This window comes from Gavialis gangeticus, unplaced genomic scaffold (assembly GCF_001723915.1).
Source record: "Gavialis gangeticus isolate Ggan-Ray unplaced genomic scaffold, GavGan_comp1, whole genome shotgun sequence".
NCBI lineage: Eukaryota > Metazoa > Chordata > Crocodylia > Gavialidae > Gavialis > Gavialis gangeticus.
In genome coordinates, this window is record NW_017729001.1 from 520,658 (window position 1) to 542,731 (window position 22,074).

The following is a 22,074-nucleotide window of genomic DNA, read 5'->3' on the forward strand; positions in this document are numbered from 1 at the left end:
ATTTTTAGTGTACATGACTTGATCCTGCTGTTAGTTTGAGTAGCTTGTCATTTATTCAAGATCAAGATTTTATTTTATGGCCAAATCATGGATACAAGCCATTTTTGGCAATCACAGTAGTGAGTGTGAGACACTGAATCCAGAAAATTCATTGTAGGCATCACTGTGATCCAACCCCAAGAAAATGGAGGTTAACAATACCCAACAGAGTGCTGCTGGGGAAGGCATGTATTTCTTTTGTTGCAAATCACTGCCAGATGTAGCAAAATAGCATTTCAGCAGAGCAGGCACTAATAGTTACAGAAGCTATAGTGAAATTAAACAACTTTTCAATTTATGAAGGGCATGCAACTGCTGCTCCAAAGGAGGGGAAACAAAACAGAAAGATTACACTGCACCCCAGAGCTTTTCAGCAAACTACAAATCAGAGAAGTGAAAAGAACTACTAAAGGTTAGGTGTGCCGTGTATAGTCATGTTCAAAACTGAATACGTATCCGCCTTTGAAAAAAATTGGGAGCATGCTTAAATCGCAACTTGGATTAAGTCTCTCTTAAATCCAAAGAGAAACAGGATTTTTGATGGAGATGGTAGGTTTGTGTCGTGTGCGAGTTTTGTCCTCCAATATCAGGTTTGCTTGGTTTGAAAAAAAAAAGTATCCTGAAAGCTAAATTAACTAACAGTACTAGAGTGCCACACAGCCACCAAAACCACAGTTGCTGAACATTCATCTTGCTGCTCTAACATTAGCAGGATGGCCTTTGACACTTCAGCAAAATTATTTGAAAGAGGACAAAAATGTAAAGTGGTATAAAACAACTTCAGATTTCAGGTGTGGGGAAGACAGCTCAGTTTAGAATATATGAAGAGATGTGTTCTCGTATTATGGAAAGCCCAACACTGCACAAAACAAGCAATACGGTATTAGCCGAAATTAAAAGCAGTATTTGTAACAGCCCACAGGCATCAAGTTATTACAGTCTAAAAATGCAATATCTGAATTATTAGCTTTTATCAAACTGTTTCTTTTGGGAGGTGGGTGGTTGTTTTCTAGGAGGGAGACAGAAGTTGCTTCTTGTCTTAGTTGTTCTCCAAAAAAACCCAACAACCCAACAATAGAAAACTGGACTTCGTATAACAAAGTGAACTACTGCAGGTTTTGACATACTGGCTTCATTAAGCATATAAAGAGTCTCAAAACAGCACTGTGCTCCTTGATACGTGATAAGAGCTTTTGGTAAACCAATAGCTTAATGGTCAGAAAAAACTGAGGGGGAGCTTCTAAAAGAGCCAGTTTCAAGTTTCTCCTGGTGGTTTCACCTGCAGGCTCTTTTTCACTAGGTGGCAGCGAAGTGAATACACTTGTCACTTTGTGTAATCTGACCTACCTCATACATTTTGTAATCTGCCCTTGCTGAACTTATGATGTCATCTGTTTTCAGCCTTCCTAAAAGGTGACCTGCAAAAGATACAATATTAAGCTCAGATTCCACCCCCCCCCCTTTTTTACTATGAGGGAAAAGGTCATGAAAGCGTTACTTGTGTGTTTGCTTCCTTCATACATTTTTTTTGTTTTATTTTTACATTTAGGCTCTGCCTTACCTGAGAAAGAACCACTGCAATGGTGATATCACACACGAGGAGTGTGAAAGTTAAGTAATTACAAAGGGAAGGGATTTTTTAGTCAATTTAAAACTTCCATTTTTTTTCTTTTGGATTAAATGGCTAGTTAATATTGTTGGCATCCTCACAGTATATATAGCCTGAGTAACCCAGTAAACTCTATAGCAAAACCAAATTAACCCAGAGTTGAAGTATTAAAAAGTGCAGAAAAGTGTTTTCTAAACATGTTGGGCTAACTTCTTACAGAAGTAAGCAACTAAAAAAGGCAAAAGACCCATCTTTATTTAATGTCATCTGCACTTTTAACCAAGAGGAACCCAAGTGGGAGCTTACCTTTGGGAAAGAAAATACAGCAGATCTCACTCTCATAGCATTTGTATGCCATTTATTATGAACTAAACCATAGTTCTGGCAAAACTTCTCTACAGGAAGTTTTTTCACACAAAAGCAGGATTCTGCCACAGTCAGAAACAAGTCATACATGGCAGTTTAGTTTAGTTGGTTCAAGCACCATGCAGGTAACACCAAGGTCACAGGTTTGATCCTGGGTTGGACTAGATGATAAGCTGATGTCACTTCCAGCCTTACTTCTCTATAAGTTTAAGATGAGCACCTCTTTTGCTTCTTATTTCATCTCTACTAATGAAAGAGGCAATACCATTTGTGCCAGGTGCATTCTTGCCCTGCATGGAGAAAAAGTGTTAATCTGCTGACTTACCCTGGCATCCAGAGTAGATGAGTTTCATTACCCCTCACCCCACCAACTAAAGAGGATAAAAATGAAGCATCTCTAAGGCAAAAAACAATCTATGTGGGAATGGATGCCATGCAGGGAGAGGGAGAAATGTCTAAACAGCCAGCTCATGTAAGCTTTACATTTGTTAGTCTTCAATTAAAAACACTCCAGAACATGGGGTAGGATGTAAGCCCTGACTCTAAGGGCAGTAGGATTTGTAGGCAGCAGAAATCAGATCAGACTCTGTGCTACACATCAAAAAGACATGTGAGCACATGCAACTGATGCAAGATAGAAAGCATTTTACTCTTTCTTCTCCCACATGAAGAAACTTAAAATGTCAGAGGCCTCCCCTCATTTCTGGGCTCTCTGAATACAGCTCTCCCTAGTGTTCTTGATTTGGAGCGTTTTCAGTCATGTACAGCAACAATAAATACAGTAGCAAAGGAAGCACATTTCCATAGACACAGAGTGTTAGACTGCTCAGGGATCAACATCTCATAATAAGAGATAAAGGAAAGGTTGGAGTGCTTCAGTTGTTATTTTGCAGAAGGAGCAACACAGCAAAGTGACCATTAACATGGATGTGGCAGTTGAATGGAGCATGTAATATATTTCAAAGACATCTGGACCTGAATATTTAAGTTTGAACCAGTCAGACAGCAAAAAAATAGTTATTCCATCAAGAAAGCAATTTCATTTCTTGAGACTTTACTGAATGTAATTGTTGGCAACATCAATTATTAATACCCCAGTTCTAATGAGTTTTGTCAGGTAGGGTTTTGAGTCTTTCTGCTATCAAACTGGACAGATTAATAAATGACTCCATCTTCAGCAGGGTAGATGTTAAGAGGATGAAGTAAAGAGACTACTGCTAACATTCCTGGGTAGGTATGTATTATCTTAGGTCAGTGGATCTCAACTGAGGTGCCTTGAGAACCTGCCGGGGGTATCACAACACCACTGCCACAGTGGGCTGTTTTCAGGAGCTGCATCAGTGCCAAACTGAGAAACGGTTACAGCTGAGTGGTGCAGCTGTCTGCATTACGTTATGCACGCAGGCACACTGCTTTTGCAGCAAAACCCTGGTTTGACTCCAACATGCTTCTTAAAAGGTGAGGGACATGGGGCAGTTCCATCTGATAGCAGTCACACCTATCTCCCAGGGTGCTACTGTTGTGAAGCAAAGCACATGGCATTACACTACAGCAGCAGAAGTAAGCATGCCATGGTACCCCCTTGACCTGTCCCCTTCCCTCTCCAAGCCTTGTATCCTTTTGCCCATGCCCTCAGCACTCCCCACGTTGCATGTGCAGCCTGGTGCCTCCTCCATCTCAACTGGGCACCCCCAGGCTCTGTTCATTAGGGTCCCAGGGTTGGAGTTCAGGGGGGATTGCCTTGGGATAACTAAGGGAAGAGCCTGGCTTAGCGGTTCCCAAACCCCATCCGTGACCTGGGCCGTGTGTGGGAAAGTCCACTGTTGCACTGGGAGCAAACATGTGCTAAGCCATGCAGAGCAAGGGGGCACTCCCCACCAGCAGCATGAAAATACTGGGATAAATGTAGTACAATTATATAACCAAGTAATAAGACATTAATTCATAAAAGAACTATGTTTATAGTATATTATCCATAATATAGTGATATTCATTTTAAAATGGGATGCCACTATAATTATGAAAAGTTTTGAAGGGGAGCTTGAGTCTAAAAACTTTGACAACTATTCACTTAGATGAGTCTGATGAATGCTTTTAGAGGTTGCTACAGAAGGGCTCTGCAGCAGCTCTTTTCACCAAGTGTGCTACATTGAACCCTGATGTATTTAGGTACTATGAACGTAATCTTTTATGTCAATTTATAAGATGCTTAGATTGGTTTTGATTTTTTTAAATATATATCGATATATATAGATATAAACTACAACAGTGTTTAAGATGGACATGGGGAAAGTCAGTGTCTCTTTAAGAGGATCCTTTGAGACATGTAACTGTAGAAAGGCTGGTGTATACAACATTGATTGGGAGTGAGGTAACCACAAACACCACTGTCTCAAATGAAAAGGGATTCAAGGTCTGACCCAGAAAACAAGCATCGTAACCACTGAATAAAACTTTAATGATAAACACAAGATGCTCTGCACACAGGCCAGACTGAATTATCTGATGTCAGGCCATAAACACAAGGCTCTTTTAGAAAGAGGAGATGTTAGCAGCCACCTTCAGCTTGCAGCTCAAGTTGCGCTAAATCAATCCTTGATATTCTGCCATCTTCTGGTTTAGGTTTTGGCAGCAGGATGGAGAAAATGTAGAAGGCAGGGAAATAAGTGATGGATTTCCCTAAACATGGAGCGGCCTCAGAGACCACGTTTTCCATCTTCATATCAAGAATGCAAAGTAAGAGTCTGACTCCTTGAGTTCCATTACAATGACTATAGGTTCCAAAACAAACCTGGGCAGGTTAGTAGAGTTTATTCAAGCCTCTTTTACACATCACAATTCAGAATTTGAAGTAGAAAGTTACCTTCTTAGAACTGATTGTCTGTAACCTGTACAAAGTTCTCTTTCAGCCAAGTTAAAAAAAATCCTCTACAGCAAGCAAAATGAAGATACACTATTTCATTTTCATGACATGCTGGAACAAACATAAATCATGTAGACTGTATTTATTTGATCATGGTGATATGATCACATAAGAACGTGCAACATGTAGTGTTCTGAATGTTAATATTTCAAAACAAAGTGCTAATTCAAATTTCATCAAACAAAATAGGTTTTAATATAATCTTTTACAATTTTTTAACAATCCACTCCCTGCATATAGTTATCAATATGCTTAGCTTCATGTACATAAGACCACTGAAGTCACCAGAATTATTCACATTTAGGCTAAGCATGTGCCTAAGTGTTTTCAGGATTAGCGACATAATCATTCCATCTAACAGATTACTTATATTTACACCCAGAAGTAAACTGACTTTGGTTAACCTCAGCTATTAAATTACTTCTTTACTACTGAAACAATACAACAGCTAAATATTGATCACTGGATTCATTATATTTTTATGACGAATTTGAAAGCACAGTGCCATTAAGTACAATACTGCAAGTTAAAATGGTTTGATTCCAAGAACCAGATATTTCAAAGTATCCAGCCTATTTAAGTACCTTCTACTCATTATGAGAAGTTGATAAAGCATATTCATTTATTGTTAGTTAAACTAAATAGTAAGTTGCAGCTACTTTCTTGTATGCCTATCTTGTTGTATTCATTGCTGCAAGAATTAATAAAACATTTAAACAAACACACTGCACTTCAAAGAAAGATCAGAAGAGATCCAAAAATATCAATACACCAAGCCAAGACTCGCTGAAATAAAATCTTTTTGAATTCAGAAGGAAATGAGAACTGTAGACCCCCAAAGACCCATTTCCCTTGATTGAAAAAAAGCAGAGCATAGAAGATGGGACACTTGGAAAACAATACCAAGACTGGAAGTTGAGGACACCTTACAAATGGCAAACAGCCTCAGTTGTCTCAATTTAAAAAGAGCATGATTTTTTTAAAATCAACTGAGCAGTTCTTGGATCTCTTGCAAGGATCAGAATCTGCATGTGATTGGTAGAGTGATCTTGACTCTCTTTTGGAAAGCTATGCAAGATTCAGGGATTACAATTATGTTCACAGCCATTTAAGACTGATGCTATTATAGAGTTTAAGTTGAAGCTTCCTTAAGTTTGTTACGTTTTCTCAGTAGTCTAAAACATGTAGTCAAATCCTTATAAGCTCTGTAGAATTTCATTTTATCACAAAGATGCCCTGAGATTTCTGCAAAACTCCAATGCTGCACACAGGAAAAAAATGCAACAGCCTCAGGAAAAATAAACAAATATTTTTATTGGATTGCACATGAAACAGTATAATACAGTTGGGAGGGGGGACTCTTATTATTTATTTTGAAATTAAATTTGCTTTGAAATGTTTAGTTTTCAATCAGCTGCATGTGAATTGATAGCACACTGGAGAAAGTGCCAGGAAGAGGATGAGGCCAGTAAAACTTGAGGACATAACTATGTATGCACTTCTGAGGCTTCTGACACCCAAAAAATACAGGAAGTGGCATTTGGGAGCTTGGAACAAATACACTGGGGAAGATAACTGGCTAAGACCAAGGAACACACTGCACAAGGTGTGGGATATAAGGATAGCATCATGCTATAGGTTGCTATCTATAGAGTTGCTTCATCCCTATAAGGCACATCAACCTGAGGTCTACTTTAACAAGTCAGTTGGTATAGCCCACGGGAGCCAAAACAGCAGCCAAGAATTGACAGTGCAGAGTGGAATCCTAGTCATACACAATGTCTTCCAGTGCCTTCCTTCTATGCCAGCAATAAGAAGTGACAACTAGGCTTGGCTCTATACCCATCAGAGGAGTGACTCCCTTTGCATTTGCACTAAAGGGAACATTCCATCACCTGCGACTTTATGGCCAGAACTCAACACGAGCACTGCAGTGCAAAACAGCCAGAAAGCACCCAAGGCTCTGGCCTATTAGCTGGATGCTACAGCTAATATTATTTATTCCATGAAATGGAAGAAATGATTTCAAGCTTGACCTGAAAAGTGGTAATTCAGGCTGGTTTAGATGGATATAACAGCACCATCTTAAATTCAGTTTCTATCCCCTAGCATTGCAAAGAAAACATTTCAAACATAGAACTGAAGAAAGTGCAGACTGTAGGCACATGGTTCTCTAGCAAGCTGTGGTTTCACAATAAATTCTACATCAGCAGTGAAGAATGCAGGAGTCCTGCTAATAACAGCAAAGCCAGACAAGTGACTGCAGTAACAACAGGATTATATAAAAAAAAGTAAAGGTGAAGGCTATGAGAGGGAATAGGAAAATACAAAGCAGAGAAGCAAGCTACAAAAAGAAACAACTTGTGGAGGACTGGTAAGAGTTTAAACCTAAAATTCTCTTTCTGTTCCTATTGCTTAATGATTTAAATTTCAGCTCATACAGAAGCCATGCAATTTAAAGACAATTGATTTTGAGTGGGAACTTGCAAGAGTCCTCTGAATTTACATGGTGCAACCTTTTCTATAACCAGTTGAAACATTCAGTATTAATGTGGATGTCACATATTTTATGGGCATGTTTCTCTAATTCCACAATACATAAACACACTGTTCACACAAAGCACTGTCATAAAACGCTACACATTAAAGTGTGACAGGACTAAGTTCTCAAACTGCCCTTATATCACCATTTCTATTTACTCGCGTGTCTTCTTCTAAAGGGCCAATCATTACTAGATTTAAAATTCTGCATCTAGTTGGATGGTTACAGTAATACCATCACCAACTATGTAGCATAACAGTTCAAGACAGGTGAATAACAAGGGTGGCTACAAAACTCGAAGAAATTAATGAAAGACTTTTCAGGTCTGCATCTTAAATAGAGTCCCATTGTGCAAAGGAAGCAAGTAAAGAAAAACAGTTGTCTTGTCATGGGAGAAAGATAAATTTCTCTTTTGAGTCAAGAACAGTTATTTTGTATTTACAAAACTATTTTCCTATAGGTTTGTACAGCATGAAACTTATCCTTGATGTTAATGCAATATAAAGAATAGGTTCAATTTTTTTCAGGCGATGTTGAATTATATACAGAAAGTAAACAATTTTTCAATTTAGGTGTCACATTTCTCATTTCAAAGTAGGTACATGAGATTAAGTTCTTTCTCCTCTCAAACCCCTGCTCCCATGTTGAACAGAATGTCTACCCATTCTTTTTAGCCATCTTACTGAAAGCTGTATTCATGCATTGGTTACTGTAACCCCTTCACTTTCCAGCCTCCCATTTCAATCCTCTCTTCTCTCTAGCTTATTTAAAAAGCCACTGCTGAAATTAACTTCCTGCCTCCTCATAATCCCTCTTGTACCTATTCACTGTTTCACCATGTCGAACTAAAACTTTTTTCCTGCCTTCAATACATTGCACCTTTTACCATTTCTAAACTTGTCCCTTATGTCCTGTCTATACTCAAAAATTTGTCCTGGTGTGTCTAGGTTTACATAAAATTGATCTGAATTATGTGTTTCCACAGGTTTCACCATGTTGGTTTACCTAAGCCTACATAAAACCAATACAGCTTCTCTCATGCAAACACAAAACTTTATGCTGCACCCCACTCTCTTGTCCCTAAAGTTAAACCCTACTCTCTTCCATTTTCCTCTCCCAGTACTGGCTATTCACTTCTTTGGTATCCCATACTCTCAGAAAGTTCCTCATGATTGCTGCGTCTCCTGGAAACCTATGAATTCTCATGTATAACCTATCTCCACACTCTTATGTGTGGTCCCCTACTGTCTAATATATTTGGCCTTCCCTGTAAGAATTATTCCTGTCCCAGTGAGTGCTATCAGAGCAGGCTCTTAGTACAAATACACTATGCTGGTGCATGAAAGTGACTCAGCTGTAAGCATCCATGGTACAAAATATAAACTTCTGCTACTGCTTGTTCCTAGGTTATTTTTAGGTCAGTAAAATCAATATGAATTTGCAGTGGTGTAGCTACCCTGGTGCAAAAACCCCTTGAGTTTTGCTGGTCCTAGACTGCAAGCTCTTTTAGGTGGGACATATCTCATCATATTTTGTAAGATTCCGGGTATACTTGTGGTTCTATATAAAACAAGAATACTATGTTTCTATAGCACAGGGGTGGGCAATTATTTGGGCCCGTGGGCCACAAGCAGTTTTGGAGGCAGTTGTGGGCCAGTCTGCACCCCAAGCTCCCCCCTGCAACAGCCTGGAACCCGTGCACCCTGCAGCTCCTCACCGTCACCAGTGGCCAGCAGCAGCTGAGTGCACAGCCCTGCTGCGTGGGGCCTCAGCCCCATGGAGGCCGACTCCAGCCTCAGCCCCAAGGGGACTGGTGGGGACCTGAGTGCACAGCCCAGGCCCCAACCCACCTCCAGACTTGTCCCTGCTGGAGCAGACCAGCTCCAAACCTGCTGGGGCCTGTGTGCACAGCCCCGATGCCAGCCTGCCCCCATGCCTGCTCTGAACCAGCCTGCTTGTGATGAACAGGAGCAGCAGCCAGATAAATTGCTGCTGGGCATGGGGGCTCCTCTCTACTGCAGAGAGGAGCCACAGGGCAGCTTGAGTGCAGGACCCAGGCGCCTGCTTTTCCCCCAAACCCAGAAGCAGCTTCTGCCCAGCTGCCACTGCTTATCTTGGGCAGGCAGGTCCAGAACAGGCGCAGGGTGGCCTGGGGTCAGGGTTGCGTGCGCTGGTCTGCTCCAGTTGGGGGCAGCCAGGACAAGCCAGGCCAGGGCCAAGGCTAGGGTTGTGTGCGCAGGTTCTCCACTAGTCCCCATGGAGCTGAGACTGGAGCCCAGCTGCAGAGCCACCCCAGCCCTGCTGTGCGCTTGGGGGCAGTTAGATGCACCACAGGCCAGACAGCGCCCGGGTCAAGTGGGACTGAGGGACATGCCACAGGCTGGACAAAGTCCCTCCATGGGCTGTATTTTTCCCACCCCTGTTATAGTACATAACAAAAATTAAGAGAATTCAGACAGGACTCTTGCTGTTTCCATTTGACCTCTCCTTAACTTCCTAAAACAAATTTTATTTACTATTTAAAGAAATCTGTTTGTTTCTCAGTACTGAGCTCTCAAAGCTAGCAAAGTAAGTGTCTTTCTACTGATTTTTAAATATATATGGCTACTCTGGAAGGACTTGTAGTAAAGAATTACAACTACTTTCGCCTTGGAGGTGGTGCTTATAACCTGGAAGAGAACTGCAGCTGGAAGATTTAACAGTTTTGTATTATGTCGGTCTAGATTTTTTTAATTAGTCAAAAAGCAGCATGCAAGAGTTCACAATGCAGAAAATTCCTTACGCGTAAGCATTAAATAATTGTATACGTACCCTGAAATTACAACGCCATCACAAGAATGTACGCTGCACAGAACTTTGCCCAATTCATACTGCAGCTGGCTCACAGCTCCAACACGGTTCTGCATGGAAATATAAGAGTATAATGTTGGTATAGACCTAGGAGTGTCTAACAACAAATTCACTTTCCTGTTCTCCTACTAGTGGTTTTTTATGGGATCAAATGGCTATCCTGCCCATGTCAGTGGAAGCTAAAGGAAGTGAAGTCCTCCTTTCTGCAAGTCCTCCCTTCCACCACACTACCGTAAATTTCACAGCCATGATCTCCCATATTTTTCCCCTACATGCTCTGTATCACTCCAAAATTTGTCATCACCTAAAGATGGGGTAGGAGCAACTTACTATCACCCGACAGATCAACATGGCTTTGTTTAGCAAAGTTGTACTAACCAGCTAGAGGAGGAACATTTATTTTAATTCCCTTGAGAAGAATGTTGTATATTAACTGTTCATTGGACAGCTGTAAGCCACCATAGACTAAGGATCTCTCTCTTTCAACATATTAAGAGATGACAGGGGACAGGCTAGAAAGAATAGAGAACAATCTGCAAATAGATGCATTCCCCTGAGAACTCTTCCCATAACTCTTCCCAAAGGCCACAGGACTATGTTTAAAAACATCCACTGCAAACAACCATAGAGCTGTTGGTTACATGACCAGAAGGCACAGAAGTTACCAGTGCACATCCCCAACGTGAAAACAAGACAGAACACAAAACCTCAAGAATAGGAATACAGGTTCATGAGGCCCTCTGTTGCCTTCACACCTTTTACTGGCTAAACAGGCTGCAATACAGAAGCTCAAATTTCATTAACAGCAGAATGCCTGATTTGAGCTGGGTTCCCACCTTTCTGCACAGTCATCACTGGGTACCATTCGAGAAATCTCTTCATTTTACCTTCCAGTTTGTTCTTAAAGTGTGTTCTTTGGCCCGACAATCTTTAAGCGCAAGCTTCCAGCAGGAACCATCAGAGATGCTGTTATCAAGCCGGTATCCTTCCTGTTGGCACAACCTATACCACAGCACTTCATCTTCTGCAAGCACCTTCCAGGTTCTGCTCACCTAGAAGCAGACAGCAATGAAAAATATCACATTAGACAACTACTGGGACTTAACTGTCTTCCAAATCAATACATCTGTTTTACCCTATATTTGTGACAATATACAATTTTTCCTTTAACAAAAAGCTTACATTTTGTAGGACTTTAGTGGAAGGACTGCAACTGCAGTATATAAAAGAGCACAAGAGCAAAATATTTTCACACATCCTTCAACTAATTCCTAGCAGCACCAACTAATATCAATTTTTCATATCCAGACTTTTAATCTAAACTAATTGGGGGACTGGGAGCTGGGGATGGGAGTTGAATTTCAAGAGAAAGCCAGGAACTAGGTAGCATTAAGTTCAACACAAGTGTGAATAAGAATTTGTTTTCATACTTGCACCTAAAAATAACTCCCATCTCAGCATCATGCCTCTGAAACCCTGCTGACAATGACTGATTAGGAGCATGACAGCAGTGAGATGCACAATATTGTATTACAGTACACATCAATAGGAATTAAATATTAACCTAAATTTTTAAAGTAGCCTCAAGTTGCCGCCCTTTTCAGAGAGAATTACTTCTTTGAAGTGAACCATATGCCTAGATTTATCATTTTAAAGATGTAAAAGTCCTCAAAGGAAAGAATTACTTTAAGCATAGATTGTTCTTTATAATTCTTGCTTCAAAGAACAGAGCAGTATGCAGTGAGAAAGCTTTATGTCAGAAAAACTACTATCAATGGCTGCTTACAGATGAGGGGGAAACCCCCTCCCCCCCAAAAAAACCAAACAAACCCCAGCACTTTAAGCTTAGCAAACCCCTGCACCAAGCACAGCGCATGGCCAGAAGAGGTATCATGTCAGTTTGACCCAGCTTTCTCAATGTCTGTATAGCTCGCATTCTTCAGTAGGGCTTTTTGGCACTTTAATCAAATAGTTGATTGAACCAGCTTTAAATAAAAGTGCCAAAAAGCCCTGCTGAAGCACCTGATCTATACAGACACTGGGGAGCTGGGTCAAACAAATGCACTTCCTCTTCCAGTAAAGCACTGTTTTGTTTTGTTTTTTCATGTCTGTCATGAGACTGGTGATCAGCAACACACTGGCTCAGACAGATGTAGAACCTAAGTTCTGCATTATTTTTACTGAATTACTATCAGCAGCTTAGTACATGTTTTCAGTCATAGGCTTGTAAGTGCATCTTTTAAGTTTTCTATACCCTGTAAAGTGACCCTGTGTTTACACTACAGTTCAGCTCAGTCCAAAGTCACTGAAAGTCATCAGAATATACCATATAAAATTTAGGAAGTGTAGATTAAGATAAGAACTGCCCCATAGATGTGGGGGCGGGGAAGGATTGTTCAGAAAACTCAACCAACCACAAACACCAAATGACTGCTGTTGATTTGTTTGGAATGTTAACCAAAGAAGCACACATGGTGCAAAAACACTTTACATATCTAGTGGCAAATACGCAGTAACAAGGTCTCCTCTGTAAGCCACAAATGACTGGCGTGATACATTTTGAAATGGCGAACAATATTAATTGCTGCTGTCTTGATTCCACTGAGGCACAAAGAAGTGCAGTTGATCCAACTGAAACCTTAACGCAGCCTCAAATGTCCTTCCAAACTGAAATGTCATTAAGAAGTAAGAAAAATGGTATTACAGTATGTACTGCAGATCTCAGTTCCTCCAAGGAAAGGAGAGAGTTTAATATGCACCCTTCCCAGGGAATAACCCCCCAAAGGAGACTGCAGCATGGGTACAGTACTGAAACAGGAATAGCTATATAATGACATTTAACAGTTGGCAACTGTGATCGAGTGGGAAATAACCCTTGGAAGAGACATAGGTCCCCATGGTGGCCAAGTAGCCTGCAGAGATTTTTAAGGTCTGTAGCCCATAAAAGCTGCTTTCTCTTGGCTACGAGTACCCAGCCCCAGCAGAGATTCTAATTAGTGACTACAAGACTCAATCCAAACTAAGCCATGTAGGTTGAGTCAGTTTTCATCACTGGACTAGAGTACTGATTTGGGCCCAAGTTATTCACTTAGAAATGACAACTTGCATGGTACCTTCCCTACTTATATATGATTTAATTAAAAAGAACAGAGACTTCAAGCGGCCATTGCTTCCATCCCAAAATAGATGTGGTCAAGTAGTTGAGAAGAATCAAAAAGAAACCAAACTTCAGGCTGCTGTAATGCATTGACAGATTTGCTTTCAAACCCCACTCATCCAAAGTAATATAAATCCACGCACCATCCTTAAAAGAAAAAGCTAACTTTTTTTTTGCCAACACACACACACACACACACACACACACCTGATTTGCAGAGGTTAATATTCTGGAACAACATTATAGATAAGAAGGATCCTTTCCATTCTCTTTAGCTGGAACATGTTTCTGCACAAATAGAAGTAAACAAGAAAAAGCTATGCCAATTTTTGCCTTGCTACAAATAAAAGAAAAAAAACCTTGCCATAATATGTTCACAGAGCCATTTCTAGTTGCAAGCTCTTTAAGAGGATTTTTTTTTAATAAAGAATAGGTCAAAAAAGAAATTCAAGCAATAAAACAGTGTGTCAATTTAACTTTCATGAACAAATGTTAAAAAGAAAAAAAAGAAACCTTATCCTATTATGATTTTTAATCAAATTATATACTGAGTTGTGCCAGTTTACAAGCATAAATTTCCAAAGGGTCGCAAACACAGTCTTTCCTTAATGCATCAAAACTGGCATGACAATCCCTAGTAAAAGCCCCACTGAGCGAGCCTCAGCTGCAAGAAGTCTCTAATAAAAGTGTCTCAAGCATTTCACTTTACAACACCACTGTGAACTGCTGCATTAAAAAACAGCTATTGGCTTGAAGTCAGCTTTATTAGTTCGCTTGAGTTAGGGATTCAGGTGAGGCCCTGACAGCCAAAAATCATAGCTTTATTTGCGCGTGAGCGCACGCACAGCCCGCCCTTTTGTTAAAGGCTATCTGAAAGCTCAGATTAAACATTCTAAACCCTTATTACAAAATAAACTGGGGTATCATTATTTTCCAAGTTTGTATTGTATTATAAATCCTTCCATAGCAAGATGTAATCATTGAAAGGCAATGCTGACCCTACCTCTATAAATGTCTAACTTTATTTTGCCTGTTATGTGCCCATTATCTTTTTACTATGTTACATTAGTGTCCTGGCCACTCTGGATAAAGAAACTTCAGTTTCCCCTCACCTCCACACAGAAAAAATGTTACATCTTGCTTAGAACAAAGAGAAAGCAGCACATGTGAACATAGAAATCAAACCACAAAACCTTCTGTTTGCCTTCTGTTTTTTAAATACTATCTACAACACTCTTCATATCAGATTCCAAATGTTACTACTCTTATTATAACTGACGGACCAAAACTCCTGTTGAATACTTATTAAGTACTTACTCCTCCCCGTCTCCTTCATTCTCTGTTTTTCCACTATCACAAAATGCACAGAACTACTGTACTGGTTAATGTTTCCAAATTACTCTGAAGATAAAAAACATACTACTAGTGTTAAACAGACATGGATTAAATCTCCTACTAATCTAGTTACAAACAAAACTAAATCCTCCTTTAGCTACAATTTTTAATACACATAATGGAGTATTGTCACCACAAAATTTAAGCAACTAAAGTTGTCTTTTTTAGTAACTGTAAATGGATATATGTATATAGCCAAGAGTTTAAACTGCTTTATACAATACGGACAAACCACACGGCTTCACAGTGATGAACTGACGGGCCTGATACTGCAAAAGCAGGAAAGCTAATGAAACTACTTACATAAGACAAGCTGTTCATAGCACTTCTGCTCTCCACTCATGTCTGCAGCAGAAGGTCCTCAATATCACCCCCTTTTTTGAAGCTGTTTAAATATTTGCCAAATATGTACATTCCCAAATACCTGTTCATCTCATTCCCATCCATGACAAATATAAGGAAAGAAAGAGCCTTTTGTGACTTCTAAAAATGCAATAATCAAAAAAGAGTAATTCTCCAATTTATACTAGCATGGATTGTTCACTGCCTCATGAACTCAGACTTCAGGAACTGATGACAATTAATTTACATAAAATGCCACACAAACCACTTTGCACTTTATAGTATTAATTTTAAGAAATCAAAGAGACTCTCCAAGGAACAAAAAAAGGGGGAAGGAGAAAAGCAATCAGGGTAAAATTAAAGTTTTTCAGAACAATCTATTGTGTGATATAACCTCTAAGAGACTTCGCTGTCACACAACTTGACTGTTAGTCAGTTACCAATTTGGTGTAAAGAACTAAGCAAACTGGTTTCCTCCAAAAGGAGCTCACATAGTTCATGAAGCCAAATCCACTAACTGGCTCAATTTCACTAAAATCCCAAGGCGCCTTAATAAAAACAACCTTTCTATGATAACATTATAAAGCAGCTGGGAATTCCATTTAATAGAAGAGGGGTTTTATCCCCCCCCCCCCAAAACCAACAAAATCACCAAGAGAAAAATGAAAATGGTATTTATTTTTATTGCCCTGCTTTTTATTTGAACACTTAAAAGAAGCCAATTCTGTGCTAAAAGCCTTGGATATTCATCTCATTCTGCAAGCGTTGTAAAATACAGGGCATATGCTCAGCTATTTGTTAGCTACCACTTTCTATTTAGGAATTTCTTCTAAGAGCATTCTCCTCATCTAACATTTACCTTCTCATAAGATGTTTTTAATACCTAAAGAAATAAGCCTGAATAAAAGGTGAACTCAAGATCAGCTAAAAAAGGGGAGTCCCTTTGGTAGCCAGAAATACTGCTATGCTCTGAAGTAAATTTTTCACAGCTGTAGAAAAATTAATTTTCTAAGCAATCCTCTCTTGAAATGGAGCCCTGTTCCATTTTTATAGGATGCAGTTTTTATTGCATGCTCACATCTCAGTTGAGGACAGAAAAAGTAGCAGATGCAAAAGCTTCTACAAGGCACATTAACATACTCATACGACAGAAATTAAAAAAAAAAACACTTTAGAAGAAAAAACTTGTGTGTGTTGTTCTGTTGCTTGGTTTTTTTTTAAGGGACACTGTCAGGTAAGTCTCCTTATCTGTGTAACACCATAAATTATTCACTCAGAGAAAACAGAAAAATCTAATTTAATTCCATCATTCATGTTATTTGATTGTTATTTATATCTGATTCCACAGTGAAGTTACACAATTCCTAGGGGTGCACCGATACATGGGTCCATACAGTACTGGCACTGACAAAAAGAAACTTGACATTATTGGCAATCGGCTTTTTTTGGCTGATGTGGCTGATAATGTCACTAATACGGCAGGGGGGTTGGGCCAAGTGGCAGCAGTGGCACTGGGAGGTGGGGCACAAAAACAGCTAACAATAGCCATGTAATAGGCTGGTTGAAATACCTGACCTGAACAGCAGCATTTGTTAAGCTAGTTCTTCCCACCTGCCTCTCAGAATTTGTAGAAAGCAAGAAAGACTGCGCAGAGAGACCCAAGGAAGCAGCTGGAACAGTCCTAGGACCAGCTGAGCCAATGCTGTTGCATTATAGTTAATTCCTGTGCTAATAAAACTAAAATTCACAAAGAGGGTGAGTCTGAAACAAACTGATTGCTGACAGGTTGGTAACAGAAGCTGTTTATAATCACACAAAAATGATGCTGTCAGTCTGAAGAAAAACCTCAACATGAGTATTTTCACTCTAGGAGAGGTTACCAAATTATTAAAAACTGAGAGAAAGTGTCACAGTCCACCTCTCACTATGCTGTTAAGTAACTTTCTACATTTCAGCGTGCATAATGGAAATAATTAAAGCAGCTTTATATCCAGGTTTTCAGTACTGCAATGTTTGGATTTCAAATACTCCAGGAATTCTCATTTGTTTATGAACCACTATATTTACTGGAATTAAATTTATGCAAGCATTTTTTTTGGTCTTAAGTTCTGACGGTGTCCCTTTAGAGCTGTTATCAAACCTTGGACGTTTTGGTTAACTGTACACTGCTGCAGACCATAAATCAAATCCATTTACTACTGCTTTCTATATTCAGCTTTTGGAGAGCTTCCAACATGCAAAGAATTACAGAAGCCCAAGTCTCGGGTGAGAAGAAAGTGTCATTTATGGCTACCACACAGTAGAATGGCTGAATGCATGACTGTTTACTTGAGCAGTCATGCTGATCTTACATGAAATAAAGCAAGTAAATTTTGGATAATGCTTACCTGAGCGCATCTTCCCAGCTCAATTCTACCCAGGTACTGAAATATTTTTAATGCTAGTTCATAAGGCAGCTGGACATCAAAGAAAGGAATCTCATTTATTTCATTCTGAAAAAAGGAGAATAGAATCACAGAAAATTAGGCTTAGAAGGGACTTCAGGAGGTCATCTAGACCAACCCCTTACTCAAAGTAGGACCACCCCCCCAAACTAGATCATCCCAGCCATGGCTTTGTCTACTAGCTGCATTTTAAAAACCTCCAAGGATGGAGATTCCACAACCTTTCTGGGTAGCTTGTTCCAGTGCTTTACTACTCTCCTAGTGAGAAAGTTTTACCTAATATCTAACCTAAACCTCCCTTGCTGCAACTTGAAACCACTGCCCCTCTGCCACCACTGAGAACAGTCTAGCTCCATCCTCTTGTAGCCACCCTTCAGATAGTTAAAGGCTGTTAAACTACTAGCTTTCACTAATGTATGAATAAATAAACTGTTCATGCTAAGGAATGAAGTAGTTGGGAAAAATATTATGATATAATCAGGAGGGATTACAAGCACTCTTGACGTTTTCACAGTTCTATCAGTTTCAGTGATGTAAACCAGGAATACTCTGCCTTTCCTCCTTGCAATCCCACTACAACAGGATGTCAGATAACAATACATGCATAAAGGTTCCCAGCTAGTCTGTTGATTCATCCTAGGAGTTAGATCAGGAAGTCACATTCCTGCCACCTGAAACATAAAAGGCTACATTTCTATTTCAGATAAGAGAGAATTACAGGCTTGTCTATATTATTGGAATTTTTAGTCACAAAGACACAACAGATCTTACTTGAATAATGCTTCTTTTTTGCACTCAAGTGATTTTACTGGTTTCAATAAACCAATATAAAGCACTTTGTCATTTACTAATGTTCAGTTGCAAGCTTTTTTTTTTTTGTATTTAAGTAACAAGGGCCAGCACAGAAATCCCCATAAAGCAATTGTGTTGCTGTGAAGACAGCTACAACTATTTTAAAAATAAAAGATAAATAGATTCCACTTCACGAGATTCTCAGGGGTGCTGCTCATCTGAAAGACAGGACACGTTTCTAACACAAAACACCTTTGTCAAAGAGATTAACATGAATGCACTTAAAAACCTATGTCTACTGCAAATTTATTTCATTGAGAGTTTTTAAATGGTGGGGGCTAATTGACCAAAGATGATAGGACACTGCATTTAACAGACCAAAATGAGATTACACTGTTTTCCTGCAAGCCCGAAATTAATCATTTCCAACCAAAATAAATGTATTATAAGAATCTCTGTTTTAACTGAATAAAAATACAAAACTTACCTTCTTTAAAGGCAACAGAGATTACTTTTTTTAAGGACCAGTTAACTCATTAAGTAGCTACAGTATTGTGGGGGCCTACACTGCACGTAATGTTTCAAGATTTGCAGCTAGAAAAAAAAAAGATTTAAATCCTCTCATTTCTAATTTTCCGCTATCATGCTGACTACATAATCTAAATTAATGTTCCAGGTATATTTTTCATAAAATGTACTTGCAGAACTGACCCATTTTGAACACTTAAATTTCCCTCTATTTCTGAAATTTTGCTTGCCGATATTTCTTCAGGGTTTTGTAATATTTACATCTTAAATGCTTCAAAATCTTCACGCTTGTCCCAGTATAACTCATGCTTAAAACAACTTTGATGTCTAACTTTGAGAAAATATAATCCCCATTATTCATTATTTAGGTACAAGGAATTCATTATCTAGGTACAAGCACATTCTGATTCATCAGCTACCTGTACTTTCCAGCTCTTCTTTCATCCTGCTGGCCAGGCTGCCTCACCACCTCATTCCAAGTCTCTCTCCAACACCCTTCCTTGCCTACTCCTCAAATCCATACCCTCTACAATACTGAGAAACAACAACATAGCCTACAGTGGGCTTATTTAGGGTTTGTGTACGTGGGGAAAACATTGCAGTTAGCTAGCCTGTGAACATACACAGCAATAACTATTCCTTACTAAGTCTGTGTGAACTCTCTTATTCCACACTGACTCACTGTGCAGTTTAATTTAACTCTTCCACAGTGGACTGAAGGCATTCTCAGTGATAACTGCCTGCACAGGGAGCCAATTCAAAACAGCTAATTCACATTACCAATATTCCCCCTTGTAGACACATCCCAAGGATAACATTTTTCCTCAGTAAAGTGAAACTGCATATATTTAACTTTTTTCCCTGAGATCTAGCATACTAATGACCAAATCATAACAGCAGGGGCACAGATTAAACACAGACTTCCTTATCGCAAGGGGAAAAAAAATCACTTTTCCATGATGCAGAACATAACTGCTAGCACCTGATAGGCTCATCTAAGCAAAGTGCATGTCCAGTGTACATACATTGAAAATCCCCAAACAATTCACGTGTCAATAGCATAGAGCTTACCACAGCACAAAAAGCAAAAACTATAAAGAAACCATATAACATTAAGTCAGCACTGGCCTGTCTAAAAGTCTATTGGAATGAATCCAAAATTCAAATACTGCCATCCCCTCTGAGACCGATTTGCACTCCTGTGTGCTAATGGAGCACTAATTCTGTAAATGGATTAATTTGTGCCTTGCAGTCAGAAATTTAATCTGCTCCTCTTAATTTTTTTTAAAAAAGGAAAGAGTAATTAGTCACAGTGAAGTTAGTAAGAAGCAAAAAAAAAAAATGGACTTGCTTTCCCTACTATTTTTTTCTACACCATAAATAAAATCTCCATTACAACTAGAGTACAGGGAGAATTTAGCAGAATAAGCTTTTAACTTGTTCAGATCTGCAATTTGGACTACTTTCAAATTAACTGCTTCATTTATGCAATTAATATTGGTTTTCTTGGTGACAGGAAAGTTTCTCCACAAACCCATGCTGTGGCAAGATATTTAGCACAGGCAACATAACTAAGCATGCACTGTCTTGAATAAACCTAATGAATTTAACAGCAGAAGGTCTGACCACAATCTGAGCGTAGTAGGGAAGGAAAATATATGTTGTGAAAAAAACTGCTGTGGATAAATTCATACGTTCAAGAACTGAGATGCAATAACCTCAGAACAAGTTAAACCAAAAATGAATCTACACCGTGCTTGGAGAGAGTACTGAGCAACAGAAGAAGCATGCTGTGCTCCTGAAAAAGTGATTTTCTTTTTACTGCAATAATGTTTACACTTTGTACTGTAATAATGTCCATGTTTAATCCATGACTCCGATGTTACAATTTTATTACAAAGAACCTTCTACCCCACACACAAGCAAAAGGTATTTACACTCTATAACCTTCCTACCCCACCACAGAGAAAAGGTTCACGTCAACACATACTGGAAAAAAATATTTATCCAAAAAAAGTAAAGCAGTAAATCTAGGGGCAGATGCTGCACTTGCACTCTCCCTTGATTCCTGCTCCAGCCAAAATATAAAACCAACTGCCTGGCAGTGGCAGCATTTCTTGCCAGGCAGCAGTGAAAGACAATTGACTTCCTGGCACATTGAAATCTCCCCAATTCCTCCTAACCTCTTAATTCCACAGATGTTAATGAGTAATGACGCTCTCTCCTTTGTAATGTTCTTGATGCTCCACTCCAGAGCTGGCCTTTCTTCTGCACTTCTGCTGTCTGGTCATTGCCCCTGTACTGCAGCTCCCACATCTGTGCCCTGCAGCCTGTTCTTAACTCATCCTAATGACTTATATTTGGTTTTGCGTCAATCTTAAGTTGAATAATATGGCCCTAGGCCCCTAGCATATTCATTTCTAGTTTCTTTTTACCTGGAGAAAACAGGTGCTATATAATATAGAGTGCACTGCACCGGGGCCATCCTCCTTTTCAAAATCCTAGGTCCACCCTGAGTAGATCCTTCCTTTTCAGGGTGGCCAGGGAAAGTTTTACCATGTTGGGGATCCTAATCCTCACCTGAGTGTGTTTGTGATGCCGGGAGTGCATAAACCTCCCTGCATCCCCCTTCCCACCCCACCCCAGCCCTTTCTATCGGGTGCGCCCCCCACAAGTACCAAGGCTTTGAATGAGCTGCTGGGCCGCAGCTTCCCTGCCTCCCCTCGGGCAGGCTGAGGAGGCGCTCGGAGGAGAAGACGACTTCTTTTTCTCCCCGGCACCTCGCCAGGACAGCCCCAGGGCCCATCCCTCCTTCCCCTGCCTCAGTGCCCTGGACTCGACCCTGTTTCTTCCTCCTCGTCTGTGTGTCATGTCAGATGTCGGCGCATCAGCCAGCGGTCCCGGCCGCTCCCCGCGGCACTGGGACAGGGAGGCGCCTTGCCCGACCGGCCCCGGAGCGAGAGGCTGAGCGGGTCCGTACCAGGTCTCGGATGAGCTGCCCCAGCAGGTCGTCCTCGGCGGGGCCGGGGGCCGGAGCGGGGGCCGGGGCCTCTTTGCCGGGGCCAGCCCGGGGCCGGGGCGGGCGCG

The 22,074-nt window shown here is 40.1% G+C and overlaps 1 protein-coding gene across 1 annotated transcript in view; it reads right to left on the minus strand.

Annotated features, from left to right (window-relative positions):
• The window catches only part of FBXW8 (F-box and WD repeat domain containing 8), a gene marked incomplete at its 5' end in the record, with an annotated part of 68,616 nt that extends 46,550 nt beyond the window's left edge, over window positions 1–22,066 (minus strand). The window contains 4 exons of the mRNA XM_019506678.1: window positions 10,291–10,379; window positions 11,217–11,381; window positions 17,611–17,715; window positions 21,968–22,066. Coding sequence (XP_019362223.1) covers window positions 10,291–10,379; window positions 11,217–11,381; window positions 17,611–17,715; window positions 21,968–22,066 — 458 coding nt within the window. The remainder of the gene's footprint in view (window positions 1–10,290; window positions 10,380–11,216; window positions 11,382–17,610; window positions 17,716–21,967) is intronic.
• Window positions 22,067–22,074: the final 8 nt, after the last annotated feature.